Source organism: Podarcis muralis, chromosome 14 (genome assembly GCF_964188315.1).
Source record: "Podarcis muralis chromosome 14, rPodMur119.hap1.1, whole genome shotgun sequence".
Taxonomy (NCBI): domain Eukaryota; kingdom Metazoa; phylum Chordata; class Lepidosauria; order Squamata; family Lacertidae; genus Podarcis; species Podarcis muralis.
In genome coordinates, this window is record NC_135668.1 from 42548312 (window position 1) to 42574082 (window position 25771).

The 25771-nt window shown below is 45.4% G+C and overlaps 1 protein-coding gene across 1 annotated transcript; it reads left to right on the top strand.

Moving 5' to 3' along the window:
* Positions 1–12998: 12998 nt before the first annotated feature.
* Positions 12999–25762, top strand: ANKS4B (ankyrin repeat and sterile alpha motif domain containing 4B). The gene is made up of 2 exons (XM_028706516.2): positions 12999–13245; positions 24248–25762. Exons 1-2 carry the CDS (start codon positions 13082–13084, stop codon positions 25329–25331), a joined length of 1248 nt encoding a protein of 415 aa, XP_028562349.2. The 5' UTR covers positions 12999–13081; the 3' UTR covers positions 25332–25762.
* Positions 25763–25771: the final 9 nt, after the last annotated feature.

Below are 25771 nucleotides of genomic sequence, written 5' to 3' on the forward strand. Positions count from 1 at the left end.
TTTTGCCATCTCTAGTTTGCACCATTTACACCTCTGTTTGCAATTTTAAAAAAATCTGAAAATTCATGCCCATTTTTATGTTTTACATTGCACATTTAAATTCAAACGTTAAACATCCTCATCCTCATTTAGGATTCCCTGAATCCTTAGACTCCCCTCTACCCTTCCGTGGTTACCATTTTCAATCTTTTTCCACTGCTTCACATATTTTCTCTATTTTTCCTAAATAATCCATTTTTACCTTGGTTTCTAGTACATTACAAGCGTTACTCAAATCCTGTCAAAGTTTTCAGTTGTTTACAGTGTTCTCTTAAGTACATTGTGAATTTTTTCCCATTAAGTTCCCATAAACTTCCCATAAAGTTCCTTCCTGGTTTCTGATTTTCCCAGTCATTTTTGCCATTTCAGCATAGTCCATCACCTTCATCAGCCATTCCCCTCTGGTCAGGACTTTATCTTCTTTCCATCTCTGGGCTGGTAGTATCCGCACTGCTGTCACTGCATACATAAATAGTCATTTCTGCTCTTTTGGTATCTCTGCACCTAAAATTCCTAATAAAAAAGGCTCCGGTTTCTTCACAAATGTTATTTTAAACATTTTTTTCAACTCATTATATATCATCTCCCAGAATGCTTTTATTATCTTGCATGTCCAGCACATCTGGTATAACGTGCCTTCCTTCTCCTTACATTTCCAACATACATTAGAAGCAGTTCTATACAGCTTTGCTAATTTTATAGGTGTTAAATACCACTGATACATCATTTTCATATAGTTCTCCTTCAGCTCACAGCATGCTGTAAATTTTAAGTCAAGGGTCATCTAGTTCAACCCCCTGCAATGGAGGAATCTTTTTGCCCAATGAGGAGCTCAAACTCACAGCCCTGAGATTGAGACTCTCATGCTCTGCCAACTGAGCTATCCCAGCTGTTACAGACAACCATTGCCCATCATTGGCTGTGGCTTCACATGCTGTTAGTCTCCTTGCCTTCTGCTTAGGGCCCTCGTATTTATGGGGCTGCCTCTCCTGGTATGCCCCACAGAGGACCTTAAGGTCAATGAATAATCATAGTTTAGAGGTCCCGGGCCCTAAGGAAGTCAGATGATCCTCCACCAGGGCCAGGGCCTTCTCAGTGATGGCTCTGACCTGGTGGAATGCTCTGTCCCATGAGACCAGGGCCCTGCAGGATTTAACTTCCTTCCGCAGGGCCTCTAAGACAGAGCTATTCCGCTTGGCTTTCAATTTGAACTTAGCCTGATCTTTTATTCCCTTTCCTTCCTTCCCTCCCCCTCCCCTTTTTATGAAGATTACCCGCTCTGAGATCCCACAACTAATTCTCCCCTGGCCTCCTTGCTGGCCCAAATACGACTAATTTAGCCAGTTAGCCCTGGTGATCATCTAATGTTTATTGGGTGGATTTTCCCCATAAATTGATTTTTGAATTCTGAATTTATTGTTAATCGTGTTTTATACTGTATTTTATGCTGGTTTTTTGTTGCATCAATTAAGTGTTATAAATTTGTTGTTAGCCGCCCTGAGCCCGGTTTTCTGAACCGGGAAGGGTGGGGTATAAATAAAAAATTATTATTTATTATTACCCATCTCAATGGACACCAGCCACCACTGCTTGCAGGTCTAAAGAACCGTTAACAGAGCAGACCACGCTGAGCTTGATGGATAAACAGTCTGCCCTGCTCCAAAGCACCTTCCGATGATTCACACAATCAGGAACTTGAAGCCAAACTAGATAAAGTGATGGAGAGCAAGCCCATATATGTCCTGCCAAGGAAAAATGGTTTCCTCTGCATAAATCGATACATTTCGGTCTACAGAACTGAGACTGGCGTGCTGTGGCTCAGCAAGCATTTGAAAGGGATTTTGCCTTCCAGGCAGCAGACTGATTGCAACACAAGGCTGGCTAGATCCAGTGATAGATTTTGAACTGCAGGAGCTCTCATCACAATCGTGCTTCGTATATCACACTCATGCAGACAGGCAGAGAGTGAGCGAGCAAAGCACAACAGGCCATTGCAAAATACACAATTTATTAGGACCAGCATAACTGCAATCAGCCTGTGTGTGGTTTCCTAGTAATAAGCACTATTGAACTCAATAGCGCTTACCGCTTGCTAGGGATGTGAAGAAAGTTGACTTCTTTTGAAACTGCTTATGAAATACCATGTAAATTGCTATTTCATGCCCTCATCGAAGTACAGTGGTACCTTGGGTTAAGAACTTAATTTGTTCCAGAGGTCCGTTCTATTGGCAAACCCATTGGTGTTTCGCAACTTTCTGACTAGTTGCAGGACCTTAGCCAGACCTTGCAGAGTACACGCAGAATCCACGGAAGCAATTGGCGACTTGGCTGCAGACAGCATAGATGAAGCAGGAACTTGTAGTTAGGTGTTTATTATATACAGTGGATTATTTACAGGAACAGAACACGGATCTTTTGCTAGCTCTCTCTGACACGACTCACAACTTCTACACTGACACACAGAACTCTGAACCTCTGAATACTGAACTAACACATTCCAGTTAGTAGGCCATTAATTATCACTCCCTTGAGAGAGCTTGACCAATCAGGGAGCTGTAACCATGCCTCTGTTATCACCAGGCAGACTTACTCCTTCAGATGGCCTTCTGGCTGTCTGCCAAACCTTAATTGCCTCTGTGTGAGTAGCTGCACGTACACAGTTTCCCAACACGTTCTTAACCTGAAACTGTTCTTAACCTGAGGTACCACTTTAGATAATGGGGCCTCCTGCTGCCGCCACGCTGCTGCTGCGCCATTTCTGTTCTCATCCTGAAGCAAAGTTCTTAACCCGAGGTACTATTTCTGGGTTAGTGGAGTCTGTAACCTGAAGCGTCTGTAACCCACAGTACCACTGTATGCACCTTGAGATTCTGTTAGCCTTCATGGGGTTACTGGAAAGAAGAAAGAGTCCCTACCCAGCAGCAGAGCAAGCCAATTGGGCGCCTGGGGTGGCACACATGCCTTGCGCCCAGGGGCGGGGCCAGCCACTCATGGGGCGGGGCCAGCCGGGGCAGGGCGCTCTGTGGGGCCTCCAAGGAGTCTGCCTGCCTCCTCCCATTCAGCCGCCCTACAGCTGGGGGGAGGCAGAGGGCGGACTGTTTGGAGCAGCGCAGAGCCTGCACGCATAAGCCACCGTGGCTCTCCCAGGAAAGATGTGTGGCTCAGGGACGCTGCAGGCCCCGTGGTGAGTGCCGTCTGGCATTTTGTCACCCCCCTCAGTGGTGACACCCGGGGCGTACCACCCCCACCGCCCCCCTTTCCGCCACCCCTGTCCCTACCAGAAAGGAATGGCAAGCTAAGCTGATGGACTGTGCCAAAATGGCAAAGGTGACCGGCAAGCTCAGGAACCAAGAGGACAAAGACTTTTTAAAAAGAATGGGAAAAATTCATAATCTATTTAAGAGACCACTACAAGCCGATGAAAACATTAGCAGGATTTTAATCTCACTTGTAATGTAACAAATACTATGGGTGATGTGGTTGGATGCAAAATACAGAATATGGAATAATATGCAGTTGTAAATGTTGACAATAGGACCCATGGAGGGGGTAATCTCTATCTATATATAGATATGCATTTGGATTATTATAAACTTTTATTTGTAAAATCAAATAAAAATGACGTTCAAAAAAGCATTCATGGAGTTTCAATGCCCTGGACCATATTTTCAATTCCCTCCCGGTAAATATTCAAATAATAATAATAAATAATAAATCTTTCTACATTAGCTTAGCTTTATGCAAGTAATCTCCTTTCCACATGCATGGGACATCGGTAGTAAAATGACATAAAACAAAACAAGTTTTCTGAAATCCCCTTCTGGTGGAATCGTGAACAAATATAACAATAAAATATAACTAGTAGAAAACCACAAGGGCAGCCTTGTTTTTTGTGATCTTCCTTGGGTGTCATCAAGCACATTCATTGATTTTAGCATGCCTTGAGTCAAGGGTTAGCCGGAGGAAAGGTATCTGAGAGGTTGAATAACAGGACAAGAGTATAAAGTCAAGAAACCAGACACATGACATATTGATTTCCATGGGGTGCTAGAAAAAGCCACTATTTGATCTTAGTGAGACTTCTCAGCTGATGCCCAGAGATATCTGTTGGTGAAATAAAAACAGCACGTTGCCTTCATTTGCAGTACTGTAATAAATAATAATATATTTCAGTCATTCGAGAATCTTGTGTTTTCAGTCTGGGAAAAGAAAAGGGGGAAAAAGGCCAGGGTTGGGGAAGCTCTGTTCCTCCCTCCAAATCTTTTTGGACTCCAGCGCCCATCAGCCAAACAACATCTAGAGAAACCACAGTCTCCCCATTCCTGCTACAGACTATTAAATTAGACAGCAAGAGAATTTGGAGACACTGAGATGGGATGTTTGACTCATCCTGGGAACAGAAGAAAATATACACTCTAGCAATGTATTCATTTCAGTGTGGCTGCCCCTGTTCTGTGGAACAGCACACCTGTCGAGTTATGACAGGTGTTCATTATCTATACTTTCCAGAAACAACTGGAGACATTTCTCTTCTGATGGACTGTCCTAGCTGGATGTATGAGTCTCTACCATGGGTATCTACTTTGCAATATATATATATTAGCTTAGCTTATATATATATAAGCTAATATATATATATATTCTGTTGTTTGGGGAAGGGTTGCAGCTCAGTGATAACAGCATCTGCTTTGCATGCAGAAGGTCCTATGTTCAGTCCGTGGCATCTCCAGGTAGGTGCTGCCAGTCAGCATAGACAATAGCAGCAAGTGGTGGGCCATTTTCTTCAGGACCATGATACAGTTGGAAAGGGTTAAATTCTGACATCTACACCCGCCCCCACCATGGCCACTACTTACATTTTCAAAACTGGATTTTTGCATTCATGCAATTGAGCCAGGTGGTTCACACTGTCTCCCCAACATAGTGTATTGGTTAGTGTGTTGGAGGGGTCAGCAAACATTTTCAGCAGGGGGCCAGTCCACTGTCCCTCAGACCTTGTGGGGGCCGGACTAATTTTTTTTGGGGGGAAATGAACAAATTCCTATGCCCCACGAATAACCCAGAGATGCACTTTAAATGAAAGGACACATTCTACTCATGTAAAAACATGCCGATTCCCGGATTGTCTGCAAGCTGGATTTAGAAGGCGATTGAGCCAGATCTGGCCCCCGGGCCCTAGTTTGCCTACCTAGGACCCGTGAGAGCAGGGTTCAAATCTCATCCCTGAAGCTCCCTGGGTGACATGGGTCAGGTCACTGTGTGTCAAACCCTTAAGCTTCCCTGGACTGGGATGATAATCTACAAAAATTTGAAGAGTAGCACACCATCCACAAAGAAGACTTGAGGGTCTCTCTACCGAAATAACCACTTCATTAACATCAAATTTGCTTCCTTTGCATTGTGACTCTGGCACAGCAGCCCTCAGCAAAAAATACCTTCCGTTTCTCACTTGCCAGACCGGATTTGTGAGCACAGTCTTCTAGCTCAATTCTTCCAGTCAAAAGCTGCTCCTTTGCATCTATTTCCAGTCCTGCTTGAATGCCAGGAAGCAGAACAACCATGGAATACTGTGCTGAGCGCTTAAATCAGTCCAGATAGTTTATTAAATTGCTTATACTTTTCTCCAGTTCCGAGATTAGGCACACACAGCGATTCTTCCTTCAAGTTCTTAATTAGTCTTCCAATTTGTGGCTTGCCTGTAGCTTTTCATTTTAAGAGACAGAAGGGAGGATTAGGAGACTGTGTGATGAGAAAGAGAGAGAGAGAGAGAGGTCTCTAAACTGCGGTTGCTCAGAATGGAGGCTTTCAGTATTTGCTTATCGATTAACAAAGTCCCCCCCCTCCCTTCAGTTTTGCAGAATATAACTTTCAGTTGTACCCTTCATTAAGCAGATGCCTGGGGCACACATAAGGAAGGTTGCAATACTCCCTGTTGTTGTTTTTAAACTTCCTAAATTGGTAGAGTCTCAAACAGGTCTGGTCAAAGGTTGCCTAGACCAGTTCTGGATTGTGATTGCGCTTGTGTGCATGTCAGAACACGGAAAGTTAATTTTAAAAAGGAACGGGTTTAAGATGTGCAAAAAGGAACTAATTTCAGTTCACGTTTGTCCCTTTACAAAATGAACTAATTTGGTTCATTCGAGTGATCTGTGGCAAAATCTGCTATGCTGAAATACAAAATGTAAGTGAAGGCGCTCCTGGGCTCCTCAGGGACGAAGGGGTGGGGCCTTAATGTAATAGGAAAACATCAAAACACAGAGGAATGTGAAACATGATCTCTTATAAATTAATAATTTTATTGTCATTGTGTTGTTGTTTTTTACATCTTAAGTGTGACCACATCCTCATGAACAGAGGATGGAAACGGCTCTATCAACTTACAGGTGACACCTGTAAGGAATGGCACAATCCTTTGCTCAGAAGTAAACCCCATGCAGCTCAGTGGGCCTTGAACGCATGTAAGCAAGTATAGAACCTCAGCCCACATTTCACTGAGTTATATGGGCCCCTCATCCCTATTCCTTGAAAAGGTACAAGTCCCGCTCTGTTTAATGCAATTGCAGACCCTCCAAGTGTCCCTATTTTCCAGGGACAGGCCCGGATTTACAGAAGCTGTCACACTTTCTGATTTGATCCTGGAATGTTCCACTTTTCCTTATGACGTCCCTTTTCCCATCAGATAAATGTTAGCGGGTATGGTAAGGTAAAGGTAAAGGTACCCCTGCCCGTACGGGCCAGTCTTGCCAGACTCTAGGGTTGTGCGCCCATCTCACTCTATAGGCCGGGGGCCAGCGCTGCCCGGAGACACTTCCGGGTCACGTGGCCAGTGTGACAAGCTGCATCTGGCGAGCCAGTGCAGCACACGGAATGCTGTTTACCTTCCCGCTAGTAAGCGGTCCCTATTTATCTACTTGCACCCGGGGGTGCTTTCGAACTGCTAGGTTGGCAGGTGCTGGGACCGAGCAGCGGGAGCGCACCCCGCCACGGGGATTCGAACCGCCGACCTTTCGATCGGCAAGTCCTAGGCGCTGAGGCTTTAACCCACAGCGCCTCCCGCGTCCGTCGCGGGTATGGTAGGATGTCCCTATTTTCATCAATGTTGGGGAAGGGGGTATGGAGTTATCTGACCCCAAAGCTATCTAAAGGTTTCTCTGTACTGTATAGGGAAGTTTTAAAATGTTTAATGTTTATATATGCTGCAAGCCACCCAGAGTGGCTGGGGCAACTGAGTCAGATGCGGGGGGGGGGGGGGGGAGAGGAATAAATAGTGAAATTATTATTATGGAATAGAGCATTCCTATTTTCATCGGAGAAATGTTGGAGGGCATGCAATTATTTCCAGGGCACTTCAAGCTGGCCTGTTTAAGGCGCATTCATCCCAAACCTGGTGTCAACTATTTAACGAGCATCCATTCTGAACTTTTTGTAGGGAGGTTAAATGACATTGCATCAAAAGTGTTGTGCTACACTTCCCAGTAGCTTTTTTTTTTATCCTAGCAGGTCCAATCTTTGGGGGAATATGGCCACCCTAGTATACACACACATTCTGTTTTCAGTTGGATTTACTCTGCAGGGTAATGCAGACTCAAACTGCAATGCCCTTTTTATTTTTGAAATGCAAGCAGTTTGTCAAGAAGTCATTTTCAGGGGCTAAATAAATAAATGTGCACTAAGTTTCCACATATTTATTTTCTGGAGAACTGAGCAGAGTTACTCATCAGCCAACTTAATACTTCCACCCAATGGCATAGTCGACAATTTGCAATTCAACAAGGGAGATAGATATAAGCTGGTCTTTCTGAGTTGTTTAAAGTATAACAAAGCACTTTATTTGCTACCCGCTTCAGAGTTCTGAATGTGGCTGCATACTTTTATATACAATCATCCATCCACATACCCCTACACAGAAAGGCTAATTTCTTCCCTAAAGACTCCCTATTTCCCTCCCAAAGCTATAATTCCCCAAGTTCCCTGTGAAGAGGGATTGCTTGTCAAACCACTCTGGAAACTGTGGCTCTGTGAGGGGAACAGGGGTCTCCTAACCACTCTCAGCAACCATCACAAACTCCTTCTTCCAGAATTATTTGGGGGAAGCCATGATTGTTTAAAGTGGCATCATAGCGCTTTAAATGAATGGTGTGAACATGGCCTTTGTTACACCACACTGGTTATCATATGAGAATCTGCCGTTTTCGGTTTCTTTCAGTTTCTCGTTTTTCCACCCTTGAGTTTGGTTCTCCACATTTCCACATCAGTCTGCAATTTTTTAAAAAACAACAAAACACACACCCAAAATGTCCTCATGAGAGCTCATCAACATTTTAGGGCAAACGGTAACACCACATCACCCGATACATAGCATTACACCAGGATGGGAGACCTTTCACAGCCTGAGAGCCGCATTAATGCCTGGGCAATGGTGCTGTGGATTAAACCACAGAGCCTAGGACTTGCCAATCAGAAGGTTGGAGGTTTGAATCCCCGCTACGGGGTAAGCTCCCGTTGCTCGGTCTCAGCTCCTGCCAACCTAGCAGTTCGAAAACACAAAAGTGCAAGTAGATAAATAGGTACCACTCCGGCGGGAAGGTAAACAGCATTTCCGTGCGCTGCTCTGGTTCGCCAGAAGCAGCTTAGTCATGCTGGCCACATGACCCGGAAGCTGTATGCCAGCTCCCTCGGCCAATAAAGCGAGATGAACGCCGCAACCCCAGAGTCGGTCACGACTGGACCCAATGGTCAGGGGTCCCTTTACCTTTACCTAATGTCCTAAGGGCCACAGATCAGTGGTGGGTGGGGCCAGGGGCTAAAGTGTGAGGAGCAGAGAATGCAAATTTCCCCTTTGTCTAGTTCTATCCACAAACACATCTCTCTTATCTCTCCCTTCCAGGCAGGCAAGAGGCATTTTCAGGAGTTCAAGGGCACTTTCCAGCCAGGCAAAAACACTCCAGGGAGAGGACAAAGCAGGGCTGTTATCTGTGTTCTTAGAACAGACATGAGCCAGAAGCTAAGACAAGGCGCTTTTTTCCTACGTTACGTAAAAAGGTGTAGTAGCAGGAAAAAGCACGGCCGGATGAGGCCTGCAGGCAGTTACCAAGATTTCTCTGCCAACCATCTCTTCTCATGGAGCCTCAAGTTGCTTTCTGCTTTTTGAGCTTGTCTGCTGCTTTGTCCGCACCAGAGCTTTGATCTCGATGCCGCCAGCTGCTCTAACAAGCAAATCGCAGCAAGTGGCTCTGGTTCTCCCAGGGAACTGTTTCCAATTACACAATCTGCATTTTTGTTTCGGGATGAAAGGGCAGTGAAGTTGGCCGCCTGAGAGTGCCATAAACTCTCAGGGAGCAGAGCCTGTTTTGTCACTTCAAAAGTGTCAGAAGCGTCTGGCTTGTTAAGAGCCTAATAGCAATTAATGAGTACACAAAATGCTATCAATTCAACCAAGCGTTCTTACCCGCCAACATTTCTCCGATGAAACTAGGGATGTCCATTATTATTATTATTATTATTATTATTATTATTATACACTGCTCACCTGACTGGGTTGCCCCAGCCACTGTGGGCAGCTTCCAACATGTATGAAAACATAATAAAACATTAAACATTCAAAAAAAAATTCCCTGTACAGGACTGCCTTCAGATGTCTTCAGATTTCCTTGGCTCAGGAATTGCATAACTCCATACCCTCCAACATTTCTCTGATGAAAATACGGACATCCTAAGGAAAAGCGGGACATTCCAGGATCAAATCAGAAACCAGGGTGGCTTCTGTAAATCCAGGAATGTTCCTGGGGAATAGGGACACTTGAAGGGTCTAGCCTCAACTAAAAGTTGGGCATTTGGAGCTGCCAGTCCCATGTTACGGAGCATTCTTCCAGCAGAGATGCAACAGGCACCCTCGCTTTTGACTTTCAGGTGTTTCTCAAATACCTTTTCATGTTGACAGGCCTATGCAATTGTTTAAACCAGAGGTTTTCAACCTTTTTGAGTCCAAGGCTCCTTGAACAACGGCATTCTTTCTGCGGCACTCCTGTGGGACTCAGGAGCCCAGTTATGTCACTCCTTTGCATGCAGAGCCTTTCTTGAACACCCTCCCTTGTGGAGCGTTCCTTCAGCCTCCTCTCCCCTCTCCTTGGGAGTCCTCCGGGCAGCCGCTGCTGCTGCCCCTGGTCTCTGAGCTGCCCCCTGCCTCATGGGCATGGGACTACAGCAAGGGCTGGCGGACTGGCTGGCTGGGCTCCCTCGCCTGCTTGCTTGCTTACTCTGAGGCCACCTAAGCTCCTGGCCACTATCACCCCATGGCAGTGGTGGAGCTTCATGCTCCGGCACCAGGGGGCGGAGAGCAGGCGAGGCGGGGCTGGCGCGCATCCTGGGGGTATGGCGCCCAGCATGGGTGAGGGGGGCAGCCATGATGGCACCCCACTGGGACTGTGCTGCCGGGGGTGGTGTGCTCCCCCCGCACTCCTCTTCCTCTACCAATGCTCCCTGGCCAATCCCAGAGGCACCATTCGCCTGCGGAGCTTGTAGCTGGGGCTGCTGCAACAAACAGCCCTACAAGCCTTTGGGAGGCAGAACATGCAAGAGGGCATCAGAGATGGGAAGGAAGGAAAGAGGGACAGAGGCCAATGTTGCCCAAGAGCCCCTGACCAGCATTCAAGGTACCTCAGGGTGCCCATAGCTGTCAACTTACAGATTTGAAAATAAGGGACCAGCAGCCTCGAAAATAAGGGATCAGCAGCCAAAATAAGGGATTTTCCCAGCACAGGTATGTTCATCTTCTGAGCCCCTCCAAGCCAAAGGCAAAAAGCCCAGCCAAATGAAGCCTCAAGCGGTGGTTCCCACAGCGCAGCAACCTGGCAAAGGGGATGAAGCAAGGAGAACCACCGTCACCTCTCCGCTGGGAAGCGCTGAGCAAAGGCGAGTCCCCAGGCAACGCGGCCGATTTGATCGGCACAAGGCATGCAAGCTCCATTCCCCCCCAGTCATTCTTAGACTCCTTATTGGGTGAGCAACGCAGCCAAGCAACACAGTTGGAGCCTCCCTCCTCCCTGGCCAGCAGGGAGGAAGGGAGAGGAGCTGCTTCCTTTGAAACCCGGGAAATTTAAGGGACATCATCAATAAGGGGCAGCAGTGGGACACAGCGCTGGGATAAGGGACTTTCCCGCCAAATAAGGGACGGTTGACAGCTATGAGGGTGCCCCGCACACTGGTTGAAAAACCACTGGTTTAAACTATTATTGTTCAGCCAGTTATGTTAATGATTATTTTGTCCTGTATTATTACCGATGTTTAATGTTTTATGTTACATATATTGTTAAATGCTGTACCACACAATTTCTTGATGAGATGGTGGTATATAAATATGTCTATAAATAAATAAAATTATTGAATAAAATACAGCAGTGGTGGGAAAGCTCTGTCTTGTAGACCTAACTACACCCAGTAGGCCAAATTAACAAAATTTTAACAATCCATTTCCAAAAGCTATAAATAGGGACAATAATTTATATAGAGCAGGAATAAGAAAACAAACTCTCCCAGGTAAACAGAGAAATCTGGAGTGCTTGGTTCAACACAATGAAGAAAAAACATATTTGTGTCTGTTTTTGTAGGATGGTGCTCTCAGCAGCTCTAAATTGTTTTTATACAAACCTTTTTATATAAAACAATCCCAGTCCTCTCCCCCAACTCCCCACCCCACCCCAAGGCTGCAGTGCTTAGTGCTTACAAGGGAGTAAGACTCACAACACACTGAAATGTACTTCCTTTCAGGAAACTTGCTTGCACTAGAAGGATAAGGTATCAAACAACTATAAGAAGTTTAAAAGCATCCTTTCAAACAACTGTCAAGTTCCTCCTAATCAGTCCCACACACAGAGGCTTCATTTCCCCATTTCAGAGCGAAATCATTTGGGCCTTGGAATATCTTTTCTGAGGATGAAAGGGGAAAGAATTGTTCCGCTAGCTCAAAACACCATTCAATGTTGATTCAACACTTACAAAAAGAGGAAGAAGAAAGACTCCCACTCAAATGAAGCTCATTCTTTAAGAGCTTTGCAAGGGTCTAGAATGGAAGGGCTAATAAAGTCCTCCCGAGAGGGAATTTGCAAATTTGCAGTGAGTCTCATTGGATCTTTTCCAAACTGCTTGACAGAACCGACAGTGTGACTCTTAGGCATTAAGTCTCCTCCTCCTCCTCCTCCTCCACCTCCTCCTCCTCTTCCTGTTCTTCTTCTTGCTAGTTTCCTTATAACAGGCGAAAAAACTGATATAACACCCCCCCCCCCCCCGCTGCAGGTCACTCAATATATTTAGTTGTAACACAGGATGTTGCAACACAGCCCTCCTGGCCAAGGGTGCCTACCTAAATAAAATATTTGGGGGGGGTAGCGGGTAAGCCCCACCCTGTATAATTAATCACATGATGTGGCACACACAACCATTGGAATGGAAATTCCCCTCAACTTTGGGGGAGATCACAGCACCCAAAATGGCCGACATGATCTTGTGTTTGAAAACGGGATGTCCCGTTTCCCCCCAGAACAGTTGACAGGTATACTGTTGAACCACTCAGAGAACTGTAACTCTGGGAGGGGAGCAGGGGTCTCCTCACAGCTTTGGGGGAAGCCATGAGTGTTTAAAGTGGTATAATACCGCATTAAATGTGCAGTGTGGGTGTACGTAGCCTCAGTATAAGGCAGCTTCCTTTGTTAGGAGAGGCCTTCATTTATAACACAAATAGGCCTATTTCCCCCTTGTCAAATGCTGAAGAAAATGGAGTTGGGTGGGGTGCCCTTACTCTGCACAGACATTTGGGCATTGTGAGAACTACAGTGAACGTCCCTCAAGGTTATGACTGAGGAGATGACATTTTCAAGAACGGTGCAAACAGGAGTGACCTTTGCTTCCTCATTTTTTTATCTTGCCGCCCTGCTGCCTGCGGCTATTAATTAACTAGCTGTGTTTCCGGAAGCATTCAGCCATTGAATCCAACGGCTACACTGTGTGAGGGAGATTCTGCCTCAGACAGATCCTACCAGCGGGGAAGATGTCCACCCGGTACCACCAGGCAGCTGCCGACGGCAATTTGGAGCTACTCAGAGAAGCCACCAGAAAAGACCTGAACACCTCAGACGCGGATGGGATGACACCGACCTTGCTGGTGGCTTACCATGGCAACCTGGAGGCTATGGAAATAATCTGCCGAAGAGGGTAAATCCAGCAGGCTTTGATAGATGCCACAATGTGTGTGGTTTGTTTTTTAAAATCCTAAAACCTGCAGGGAGAGGGATGGGATAACAGGCAATCGTTTCTTTGTTTTAGAGCTGATCAGATTTCAGGGGATGAGGAGGGGAAATCTATATAAGAAACCCCACCCAGAAGTTGTATCCCATGCTAGTCCTACACTGAGCAGACCTATTGAAATTAATGGGCATTGATTTCGGTGATTCTAGTGGGAGTCGAACCTAGTTAGATACAACTTTTTGCTTTGTGTTTAAGGCATAAAAGTGACTGTTGGTGGTGCTGTCAGTTTGGGCTACCTGCTTGGTGGTGGAAGCCATGGCGGAGCCTTTTTAATGGTGGTTCCTCATTTGTGGAATGCCCTCTCTATTGAGGTGTGTCTGTCTCCCTCATTAAGCACTTCTAGGGGGAATTTCTTTTTTTAAAAAAATAAATCCTGTTTACCCAGGCATTTGATGGATGAAAGATTCTTGACAACTTTGGAATTATCAGTTCTGAGAGCTGGTGATCCTTTTAGAAGGTAAACTGTCTTTAGAAGTGTTTAATTGTATTCTTTCACTATTTACATGTTTGCCACTGTGGGCTCCTTTGAAAGGAAGGGTAGGATATAAATTTATTAAATAATAACAGCAGCAACCTAAGTAAAGCCTGCTGGGTAAGGCCAATTACCCACTGAGTCCAGCATCCTGTTCTCACAGTGGCCAACCAGATGTCAGTAACACTCCCTCCTTCAGTGGTTTCCATTTGCTGGTATTCAAAGGCATTACTATTTCTGATTGTGGAAGCAGACCATAGCCACCATGACTAGTGGCCACTGGTATCTGTGTGCTCCATTAATTTCTCTCTTATAAAGTACCATATTTTTTGCTCTATAAGACTCACTTTTTCCCTCCTAAAAAGTAAGGGGAAATGTGTGTGCGTCTTATGGAGCGAATGCAGGCTGTGCAGCTATCCCAGAAGCCAGAACAGCAAGAGGGATTGCTGCTTTCACTGCTCAGCGATCCCTCTTGCTGTTCTGGCGTCTGAGATTCAGAATATTTTTTTTCTTGTTTTCCTCCTCCAAAAACTACCGTAGGTGCGTCTTGTGGTCTGGTGCGTCTTATAGAGCGAAAAATATGGTAATCCAAGTTGGTGGCCATCATGGGCCTCCTGTGGGTTCGAATTCTGTATTTAACTTGTCACTGTGTGAATAAGGACTTCTGTTCATCTGTCCTGGATCTTCCAATGTTCGGCTTCATGAGATGTCCATGAAGTCTGGGATTAGGAGATAGGGAGAAAAACTTTTCTCCATCCACTTTCTCCCATGTCATGCATAATTTTATAAGCTTCCTTCAGGTCACCTCTTATTCCCTTTTTCTCTAAGCTTAAAAGCCCCAAACACTGTAAGCTTTGCTTGTAGATGGATTTGCTCCACCCTCTTGATCATTTTGGTTGCCCTTTTTTCCTGAACCTTTTCCAACTCCACAATAACCAGAGCAGGTCCCAGGTTCTCAGTGGACTTCCTGCTTTGGTGTGGGCACTCAACACATGCCTAACCATTCTGACCCTTGAGGAAAGAGGGCATCATTTTGTAGAGCCAGGGTGCATGCAGAAATACTGGAGAAGGTTAGAAGAAAGGGCCATAGCTCAGTGGTAACACATCTGCTTTGCATCCAGAAGGTCTCTGGTGCAGTTCTCCTGTTGTCAGGTTTAGCACTTCTGTCACACAAGACATGGAAAGCTGACAGTTTTACTAATTGAGGAATATTTAGCAATAACAGGCTTTCAGTGGTCCGAGATCCCACAGCTCATTCCTCACTGTCGGAGTCAGTTGACTCGACTGCCTTCTAGCTCCTCCCAAGGTTTGCTCTGCCTCCTACTTCTTGGAGACTCAGGTGCAGCCAATTCCTCCTTCTCTGGAGCTGAATCCAACCCCCTCCTACCACCTGCCTCCTACTTCTGCATCTAATGTAAGTTTGCTGCGAAAACTTACAGGCAGCATTCCAGAGCGAGAAGGGCTTCTCTCACTTGCGTTGTGTGAAAGAATCAAGTTCCTGTTTTCCTCTGCCTCTTCCTCCCCCTCTGCAGACTCCTCTCTGCCGGCCATGTCCCTGACACCAGTTCAACCCTACCTGGAACCCTGGAGAACCCTGCGCACAGTCTATGTAGACAAAACTCTGCTAGATGGTCCCATGATCTGACTCAGAAATAGTAATAATAATGATAAATAATAATTTATTATTTATACCCAGCCCATCTGGCTGGGCTTCCCCAGCCACTCTGGGCAGCTTCCAACAAAATATTAAAATACAGTAATGCATCAAACATTAAAAGCTTCCCTAAACAGGGCTGCCTTCAGATGTCTTCTAAAAGTCTGGTAGTTGTTGTTCTCTTTGACATCTGATGGGAGGGCGTTCCACAGGGTGTGTGCCACTACCGAGAAGGCCCTCTGCCTGGTTCCCTGTAACTTGGCTTCTCGCAGTGAGGGAACCGCCAACAGGCCCTTGGTGCTGGACCTCAGTGACCGGGTAGAATAATGGGGGTGGAGACGCTCCTTCAGATATACTGGACCGAGGCCGTTTATGGCTTTAAAGGTCAGGTTCCTAGAATCATAGAGTTGGAAAGGACCCTATGGCTCATCTAGTACAACCCCCTGCAATGCAGGAATCTGCAACCATCCGGGGATCAAACCTGTGACCTTGCCGTTATCAGCACCAAGCTCTAACCAACTGAGCTAACCTGGGCCACACCAGAACCATGGCTAGGAGAAAGTGGGGTGTATGTGGTGAGCCTTCTTCCTGAACACTGAAAGGAATGCTCCCAACAAGGAAACCTGTTTAACTCAGAGGTTTCCAGCCCAAAGAATTCAGAACAAGGAAGACAATAATTTCTGTAGACTCAAAATTGCTTGTAGACTTCGAAATGGATTGAACAGAATTGAACCAGGCTTATTTTATATACGTATATATATATATATATAGAGAGAGAGAGAGAGAGAGAGAATACCTGCAATAATGCCTTTAGCACTGACATGCGTTTGTGGGAGACGTAGGTGATCGAAATCCAGTTAAGAAACAATCTTCTTCTAATTAGATTCACACAAAGGTACCTCAACCACTGCTTTGTAGCCTGTATTCATCTCTTTCAATCTGCTAGGGTTGGAATCTGCGTCAGTGCGTTGAACTGCTCTCTTGAACTTCCACAATGAAGGGCTGTCTGAACGGGGGAGATGAATGTGGATTTTTGGACACATGTTGAATTGTTCAATGGGCCCAATGAGGAGGATAAGTATCAACAAGGAGGAAATGATAGTATGAGTTGGCGTGGATCCCAAGGGTCATGTAGTCCAACCCCCAGCAATGAAGGCATCTCAACACATGGTCTCCCATCCCATTTGAAACCATACCACACCCTGCTTAGCTTTGCAAATGTGCTAGCAGTTTTATTGCTGCATCACCAAGAAAGGAACCCTCCAGCTTCCTTTTTATGTGTTAGCCCGAGTTTTTAAAATACTCGTAAAATACATTATTGTTATTTATTTCATTTATGAATTGCCTCCTATGAGGCATCTCAAAGCGATTTCACAACCCAATAAAAATCTGTATGAAACAATTGCATATACAGTGGTACCTCGGCTTACATACGCTTCAGGTTACATACGCTTCAGGTTACAGACTCTGCTAACCCAGAAATAGTGCTTCAGGTTAAGAACTTTGCTTCAGGATGAGAACAGAAATCGGGCTCCGGCGGTGCAGCAGCAGCAGGAGGCCCCATTAGCTAAAGTGGTGCTTCAGGTTAAGAACAGTTTCAAGTTAAGTACGGACCTCCGGAACGAATTAAGTACTTAACCCGAGGTACCACTGTATAAAACAGTTTAAAACTGTTATGCATACAAAAACAGATTAAGAAGTTACATGTATAAAAACAATTTCAAATCCAATAAGGATATTGACTGAGGGCCGTAGTACTGGGGTGTGTGTGTCTGTGCAGAATAAAAGACTGATATGAGCTATGCTGAAATAATGCATAAAGCGAGGGAGGCTCAAGCCTAGGAGGCAACAGAGGCAGTTTTAGGGTAGTGTGACTGGTTCACCTGCAGTGTTGTGCCGAGGGGTGTTGTGCTGAGGGAGCGCCACAACAGTGCAGTGTAGAACAGAGGATGAGAGGTGGGAGGCACCAAATGTTGCACATTGTGTCACTGAAATTTGACAGCCCACTGGGGACAAATGTACCCCTCTGTCCAGCACTTGGGACTGTCCTCAGGCCACAACTTCCCCACCCAACCACAAGCCTCACTAATTTTGTCGGGCTGGAATCTGCCCTTGAATTGTAACAGTGCTTCTTGCTTGCCTAGTTAGAAATATGACTCTTGCTCATCCGCAATGCAGTTCACAATGCAAAAGCAACGGCAGATCCATTTCATAGAATCATAGAATAGAATCATAGAATCATAGAGTTGGAATAGACCACAAGGGCCATCGAGTCCAACCCCCTGCCAAGCAGGAAACACCATCAGAGCACTCCTGACATATGGTTGTCAAGCCTCTGCTTAAAGACCTCCAAAGACGGAGACTCCACCACACTCCTTGGCAGCAAATTCCACTGTCAAACAGCTCTTACTGTCAGGAAGTTCATTTAAAGGACATCAGATGCACATTTAAAGAACATGATCCCTCCTCCGGAAAAAAAAGAAAGAATCACAAGAACTGTAGTTTTGCTCTCACAGAGCTCCAGTTCCCAGCCCCTCTGACAAAATTCAGTTCCCAAGATTTTTTGGGGGAAGAATCTTGTGTGTTGAATGTGCTTTAAATGTATGGTATGCCCTCACATGTGTAGATCCACCTGCTTTTTGCCTCTGAATCCACCTGTCAGTGCTGTTGTGCATTTTAAAATGCATGCAGGAAAATACTTCTTCAGCTGCATGTAAGCTTTATTTGTGCACATACAATCAGTGATCACTGGAGAGTCTCAGAAAAAGAGAACTCCAAATTCTCCGATGGAAAGCAGGTATACTTACAGGAAAACATACTCTAGCATCAGGGTCAGATAAAAGCTAAGCTTCTAATAGGTTCAATTCCTCTTTTTTATATGGGGAGGGAACTTGTCTCCTTCCCAGTTCCTAAGCAGATGACATTAGGAGCAGAATACAAATCCCAGGAAGTCCAACTCCTGTTATAAAGGTAAAGGTACCCCTGCCCGTACGGGCCAGTCTTGACAGACTCTAGGGTTGTGCGCCCATCTCACTTAAGAGGCCGGGGGCCAGCACTGTCTGGAGACACTTCCGGGTCACGTGGCCAGCGTGACATCGCTGCTCTGGCGAGCCAGAGCCGCACACGGAAACGCCGTTTACCTTCCCGCTAGTAAGCGGTCCCTATTTATTTACTTGCACTTAGGGGTGCTTTCAAACTGCTAGGTTGGCAGGCACTGGGACCGAGCAACGGGAGCGCACCCCGCCGCGGGGATTCGAACCGCCGACCTTTCGATTGGCAAGCCCTAGGCGCTGAGGCTTTTACCCACAGCGCCACCCGCGTCCCCTGATATGCTTATCAGTAAAAGCTCATTTGGCATGTTGGCCCCAGAAAGTTGTTCAGAACAGAATGTGGCCCTCAATTCCTCACTGCTGGCTTAGAGTGTTAGAACAGAAGGCAAACTTCAAGTATAGGAAGATAAAGCATTTCTTAGTTCCTGGTTTGGGGTGTGGCTTGCTCTTTCATATGCTATGTTTTATTGCCCATAAAAGCAACCTTTAAACAGTACAATTGCTTATCCTAAATTTACAGCCTAGTAAAATGAATTATCACTCCACAGACTTCACTAATGAAAAAAGGAACCAAGGCTTGTCATTGCTGAGGTGGTCAATCTATATAGCCTGCTTAGGCTACACCACTTTGAACTGAACTGGGTTGGGTGGGATGTCACATGATGAAATGTTCCCCTATGCCAGGGATTCCCAAACTGCAGTCTATGGACCACCAGTGGTCTGCAAACATTATTCAGGTGGTACATGGTGAACCTGTTAAAATGCAGTTTGAAACCATGTAGCGTCTAGCACAGTGCATTATAATGACTGCAAGAGGCGGAAAGATCATGACGTGGTCAGCAAATGTCAAGTGGTCCATTGGAGAGCAGTAGAAATTGGAATTCACTCTTCAGTGCAAAATAACATTTTGAGGAAAGGCCATTGCCAAGTGGCAGAGCATGCTTTGCATGCAGAAGGTCCCAGGTTCAGTTCCCGTCATCTCCACGTAGGGTGGGGAGAGACTCCCTCAAAACCTGAAGAGCCACTGTAACTCACCGCTCATCCAGACTTCCTTTTGCACAGCACATTCCAGGCACAACTCTGTGCTTTAAAGCTGCGTGTTGGAGTGGTTTTGTTTTTTGCTTTGGTCTCAGTGCTTTCCCCAGGAAAACACATCTTTTGCCCCTGAATCACAGCAAAAGCCCAGTTGCATTTGCTCCGATTCAATGGTAAAAGGTGGGTTTCCCTGGGGAAAACCGCAGGACAAAAACAAACAAAAAAGCCACTGCTCAGACATGGAGCTTTAAAGCCTAAGAAAAGTGGCACAAAAGGAAGTCTGGATGAGCCCTTAGTGTAGACAGCAATGAGCTAGATTATCAAAATAATGTTGCATGCCACCTCAATCTCAGAGCAGTGCAAGATTCCAGGGGCTCCAGGCACTCACCCATGGCTCGTGTTTCCTTTTGGAAATGAGGCACAGCGGAGACTGTGCTGTCTTTAGGATGTATGGTTTATTTGCATATATATACACACACATACACACATACAACCTGAGCCTATGATGGAGGGGCTCACAGCATTTACACACCAAGAAGGTTTTGCTTCTTCCATGGCCACAGTCTTGGATGCCTGCAGAAACCAGCCATTACTCTCCCTAGAGCCATCTGACGCAGATTCCCTGTTTTCTTCATGTCTTATCACCTTGCTTTTGTTAAATTAGTGACTCATACTTAGTGGCCATTTTCATGCTGACCTGGCTGTTCCGGCAATTGAATCCCAGCTGAAGCTGGGGATTCTGGGGGCTTGATTAAATTCTAACACTTACTAAATCCAGGAATTATGGGTAATCTGGCACCCCCAAAGCCCAAGTTCTTTGTTCTCCGTCACAAAGGCAAATCCTAAATCTCAACTATCATTTAAAAAATGGGTCATCTTCCTGACTTGTGACTGATCACATTAAATTATCTGAGAGACAAACTCAATAAAACTTTGTGCCTGGTCTGGATTTTATATAAAACCCTTTGGTATAAGACAACAGATGCCCTGCAGCTTATGTTGGAGAACATTGAATCACCGTGACCTGGACTGCAGGGAAACCTATTTGCACAGACAGGCCCATAATTTCACTGACGTCAATAGGCGTAAAATGAGATTTTAACAGTTTAGCTGAACCCAGTTATGGGTAAACTCATGAAAAGCTATATATTAGCCCTATGTCTGCATACAAAGCAATCAAAGCTAATTAGAAATAATACTTAGCATCTGTGTAGCGCTTTCAAGTGTTCACATGCTTCACGTGCATTATCTAGCTGCAATCCTTACAACAACCCTGTCAGGTAGTATTATTGTCACCCATATTGCTCAGAGAGTGGCTTGCCCAGTGAGTTCATGGCAGAGGCAAGATCCAAACCATGGGTTGTGATATTTGTAGCTTACAACATGATCCAGTATAAATCTACTCAGAAGTTAATCCCGATGAGTTCTATGAAACTTTCTTCCCAGTTAAGTGTGACTGTGTCTCTGATGCCTTACACAAGATCAGTCCTCTTAAAACAATTTAGTTCAGCAATTCCCAAACTGCTTTCCTCTACAGAGCACTTGAACGTTGTTGAGAGTTTTGGTGGAGGACTTAATCATTTTTCTGCCTGTTGTAGCGACTGCAGTTCTCTGTGCTAGGTGATTTGCAATTGCATTTTTATTGCTTCTGTTTCTTGAATTGTATTTTATTGTATTGCAATAACGATGTACTTTGCCCTGAGTTGCTTAGGCAGCATCCACATGACACTTTCACGACCTTTCCCTAACTGTTAATTCCACATTACATTTGAGCACAAACACTTGTGCTCATTGTATTTGAGCACAAACACAACATAAAAGGCACTTCTGAAACTATAGTGGAATACCTGCACAAGTTTAGCAACCATTTCCATATTATTTGCAGGTGGGGTGTGGTTGTTGTTGTTTTTTTTGGAAGCAAATAACACTGAAATTAGCACGTAACTTGCACACTATGGTTACAGAACATAAACACAAAATGCATTATAAAATCAAGAACGAAAGCAAAACAAACCAATAACACCACCCCATAAGAGGAAAGGACAGTTAAACTAGTATACATACCTATGTTGCCTGACCCCCGATTATAGGTGGCATCCCACTAAATTCTACTCAGAGAAACCCATTAAAATGAATGAGAATGACCAACTGAGGCCTATTAATATGAGCGGGTTGCACTGAGCAGAACTTGGCAGGATGCAATCCCCTGTGGTGAGCTAGGGAAGCTAGATGTGATGGCATTGAGTGTTCTTTCCAGTTTGGTGACTCTGTAATTGTATGATTGCAAGATTGGGGTCCGGGCAAGAGTCTGCTAAAGCAGTCGCACAGGAGTTTACCCAAATACTGTAGCTGCACGTGTCTCCTTTGTCCAGAAGATTGTCAGATTGCTATCAATAGCTGCCTTTTGAATGACTGGAAAATTCCTGACAAGGGGGAGATCTTCCCCTGCATCCAAGCAGAGGATATTTCAGACCGGGTGTGTGTGTGCACAGGGGATCATTTTGAGCCAGGCTGAGGATAGGCAGAGAGCTGAAGCTTTGGGACAAACAGTATTTACTGATGCTGTCTGTCTGTCTGCCTGCCTGCCTGCCTGAGTATTTACAATAAAACAATGCACAGGATGGTGATACAATGACTACTGCAATTGACACAAGATAATATCACCAAGGCAACTATCTGTAAACAAACAATAAACATCCATAAAAATGGCAAATAGTTTCTTTCCCAAAACAGAAAGAGGATGAGGTCCTTTAGTTTGTTAAACCTCCTTTAACAAACTGAAGGACATCATCCTCTTTTTATGCTCCTCCCGATGGAAACATGCCAATGGGGATAGATATACCCCTGCTTTAAGTCATTTACATATTGTATATTACTTACTACAAGGTTTGATGACTAAGCTCTTTAGCAACAAACATCGGATTACCGGAACTACGTCCAAACACGGAACCACTGGTGTGGATTCTCTATTACTATGTTTGCAATTGTTGAAGATAAAATCTATTTTGGAAAGAGAAGAAATGAGCACTGAACCACTGATGTATTACAAGTGAACTCTTTATTTATTGTGTTTGCTATTAAGATAAAACCTATTTGGGAAAGAAACTACTTTTGCTGTGGCACCCCAAAACGGGACGTTCTGATTTTATCGGGACAGTTGAGGGGTCTGGGATACGCTCTGAATATGTGGTGTATATTCAGCTCCAGTTGAAGACAAGTAATGCCTTCTGTGCAAATGTTTGAAAAACTTCTCAAGAGCAAATACAGTTGGGAGAACAAAGGGCTCGGGGGAAATAGATGACTTCTATCAGAATTCAATAGCAAAGCATTAAAGTTAAGAATATAGAGCCAGGATGTGCTTCCTCTTACTGAATTTACAAGAGGCTGCCATGGATACAGACCGCTTGTCGGGAACCACTGAACGTAAGTCTCCACAATTTATATTCAGAGAGGGAAACCTGCAGATAAGGTTGCCCATATTGACAAAGTCGGGGAGATGGAGATTGTAATGAGCGGACTGCTCAGCTGCAAATGGAACTGTATGCAAAAGGCTGTAAAAAGCAAATCCCCCCTCCCCTTCATGTAACATCATCAACATCATCATCATCATCAATAATTGAATGTATAGCTTGCTCTTCCTCTTCAAGGAACAAACACATCCACAGCAAAATTACTTTAAAAACAAGCATTCTAAAAACAGCTGAAAGAGTTGCAGTTAAAACATTCTAAAAAGAGTTACTGTATTTTTCGCCCTATAGGACGCACCGTCCCATAAGGCGCACCTAGTTTTTTTTGAGGGGGGGAATTATTTTTCCCCCCCCCCCAGGCGCGGGGCTGGGGCGGGGGAAGCCCAAACAGGCAGCTCTCTGTAAGCCGTGGGAGCGCTCCCGCTGCTTGCTGAGAGGTGTGCGAAGCCGGAACACGCTGAGCTGAGCGCGCGCAGGCTTCAGCATGGAGGCAACTCTCCGCACCTCTTGCAACTCTCCGCACCTCTTTCAGCGAAAGCCTGCATTCACCCCATAGGACGCACACACATTTCCCCTTCATTTTTGGAGGGGGAAAAGTGCGCCCTATAGGGCAAAAAATACGGTAAAAACATTCGGTCACCCTGTGATCTCAGGGTTCCCAGGATCAATCATCTTCAGCCATCAAATGCCTGGGCAAACAGGAATGCTTTTCACTTCCTCCTGAAAGTCAGTAGCGAGGGAGACAGACTCATCTCACCAGGGTGGGCATTTCACAAACAGGGAACCACCACCAAAAAGGCCTTGTCACAAGTCAATGACAACCACACAACCCTCAGTGATTGTAGAGTTGAACCCGCTGATTGTAGAGTTGAACTAGATATTTAAAGTTTTATTTCAAAATATTTCCAGGCTGTTCCCAAGCAATGACCAGAATGGTTTAACCAGCCCTCTTCCCAGGAAACTCTGGGAATTTCAGCTCTACAACAAAATAAAATGGGAATAAAGTGGCAAAAATTCCCCACACTTAGAAAAGTAGCTTAGCTAGGAATGCACTGGCCTAGAAGCTGTCTCCTTAGTGTACTAGTTTTCACCTTGAAGGGAATAATTCAAAAATGGTGCTCCCAGCTGTAGTTTGAAGTAGTACCATCCATTCTACCTTATTATGTTGCCTTTGGAAAACTCCAGACCTGAGTTCAATTGTCTGAGTCCTTCATGTTTTGTTTCTTTCCAGAGGTAACCCGGATAAGTGTGACATTTGGGGGAACACTCCCCTCCACCACGCTGCCGCGAATGGCCACGTCCATTGCATAACATTCTTAATCAATTTTGGTGCCAATATCTTTGCCCTGGATAATGACATGCGTTCTCCTCTGGACGTGGCTGCCAGCAGAAACCAATACGAATGTGTCCGGATTCTCGACACTGCCGCTACTGAGCAGAACCTCAAGAATCCCAAGAGAGTCTCTCAGCTCAAGACCCAGGCTCGGCGCAATGCAGAAAGGCAAATCCACGAATGCGAACTGCGTCAGGAGAAACATCAACACGAAATGGCCAGGAATTTCAGCAAAGGATCCATACATTCAAAGAGGGGGACAGCCACAAGGACGAAAGTCTCCAGTTTCTTTGCATCCACTTCACTGGGCACACTGCCCCAAAAGATGAAAGACACCTTCACGCGAAGGATGAAAAACAAAGAGGAGAATCTCGATGGTCAAGAAGCAAATCCCCAAGAGGGAGGTACCCCAGCCGGACGAACCACCGTGATGGATGTGTTCAATGAAGAAGACGAGGAAGACCTGGCCAAGGACTTCCAAAGAAAAAACGGCATTTCTGAAGATGAAGATGAGTTGGGCCAAAGGTCCATCTTCCACCGGCCAGGTCTTGGCAACATTGTATTTAAAAACAACTTGCCCACCATGGGCAAAAACTTTGACGCGGTGATGCTCGAGAAAGAAGGCACCAGCTTCAAAATGCCCGATGAGTTGCTTCAGTTCAAAGAGCCTGAAGATGACGGTGGTGACGCAGATGTGGAGAACAATCCAGAGGAATCTTGGATCGAAGAGGAAATCAGGTGGGATGACGGGAAAGTGGAGACCACCCCCCTGGAGGTGTTTTTGGCGTCCCAGAACCTGAACGAATTCCTTCCCATCTTGATGAGGGAAAACATTGATTTAGAGGCCCTTGTGCTTTGCTCGGATGAAGACCTGCGGAGCATTCAGATGCAGCTAGGCCCAAGGAAGAAAATCCTTCATGCAGTTGACAGAAGAATGCAGGCTCTAGCAAACCCGGGCAAGGCTGGGGATACGCAGTTATAAACCATGAAGCTCCTGTGTTGCAATAGCTCCACCAAAACCGCTGCAGGGTGCAGCTGTTGCAATGTGACTGCACCCTGCAGGGTGTTAGATCAGGGATGAGGAACCAGTAACCATTCATCTGTTGGACTCAAACTCCCTTCAGCTTGGCCAGTGAGTTGCAGTCCAGCAACAATTTGAAGGGACACAGCTTCCTCATTCAATGTGTTTAGATTCTAGACAGCAGCGGATTGATTTGAGCTTTTTGAAGCCATGGTGCAACTTAACAGGTTCAACTGCGGTCTGCATGGTGATGGTTTTAGTAGCTCAGATACATGCATAGGACTGCTTCCTACAAGGGGACAGAGTACCGCCACTTCTGTGATCATAATAGCAATTAAGGTTTCTACAGGTGATCTTTATATGGAAAAGCGTCGCGTGAAGAGACAGGAGCAGAATGAACC

Bases quoted from the DNA above. Each gene is read 5' to 3' on its own strand.
- ANKS4B (XM_028706516.2), top strand. From the start codon at position 13,082: ATGTCCACCCGGTACCACCAGGCAGCTGCCGACGGCAATTTGGAGCTA. The intron at 13,246-24,247 runs GTAAATCCAGCA...GTTTCTTTCCAG, and splicing joins GAAATAATCTGCCGAAGAGG to AGGTAACCCGGATAAGTGTG.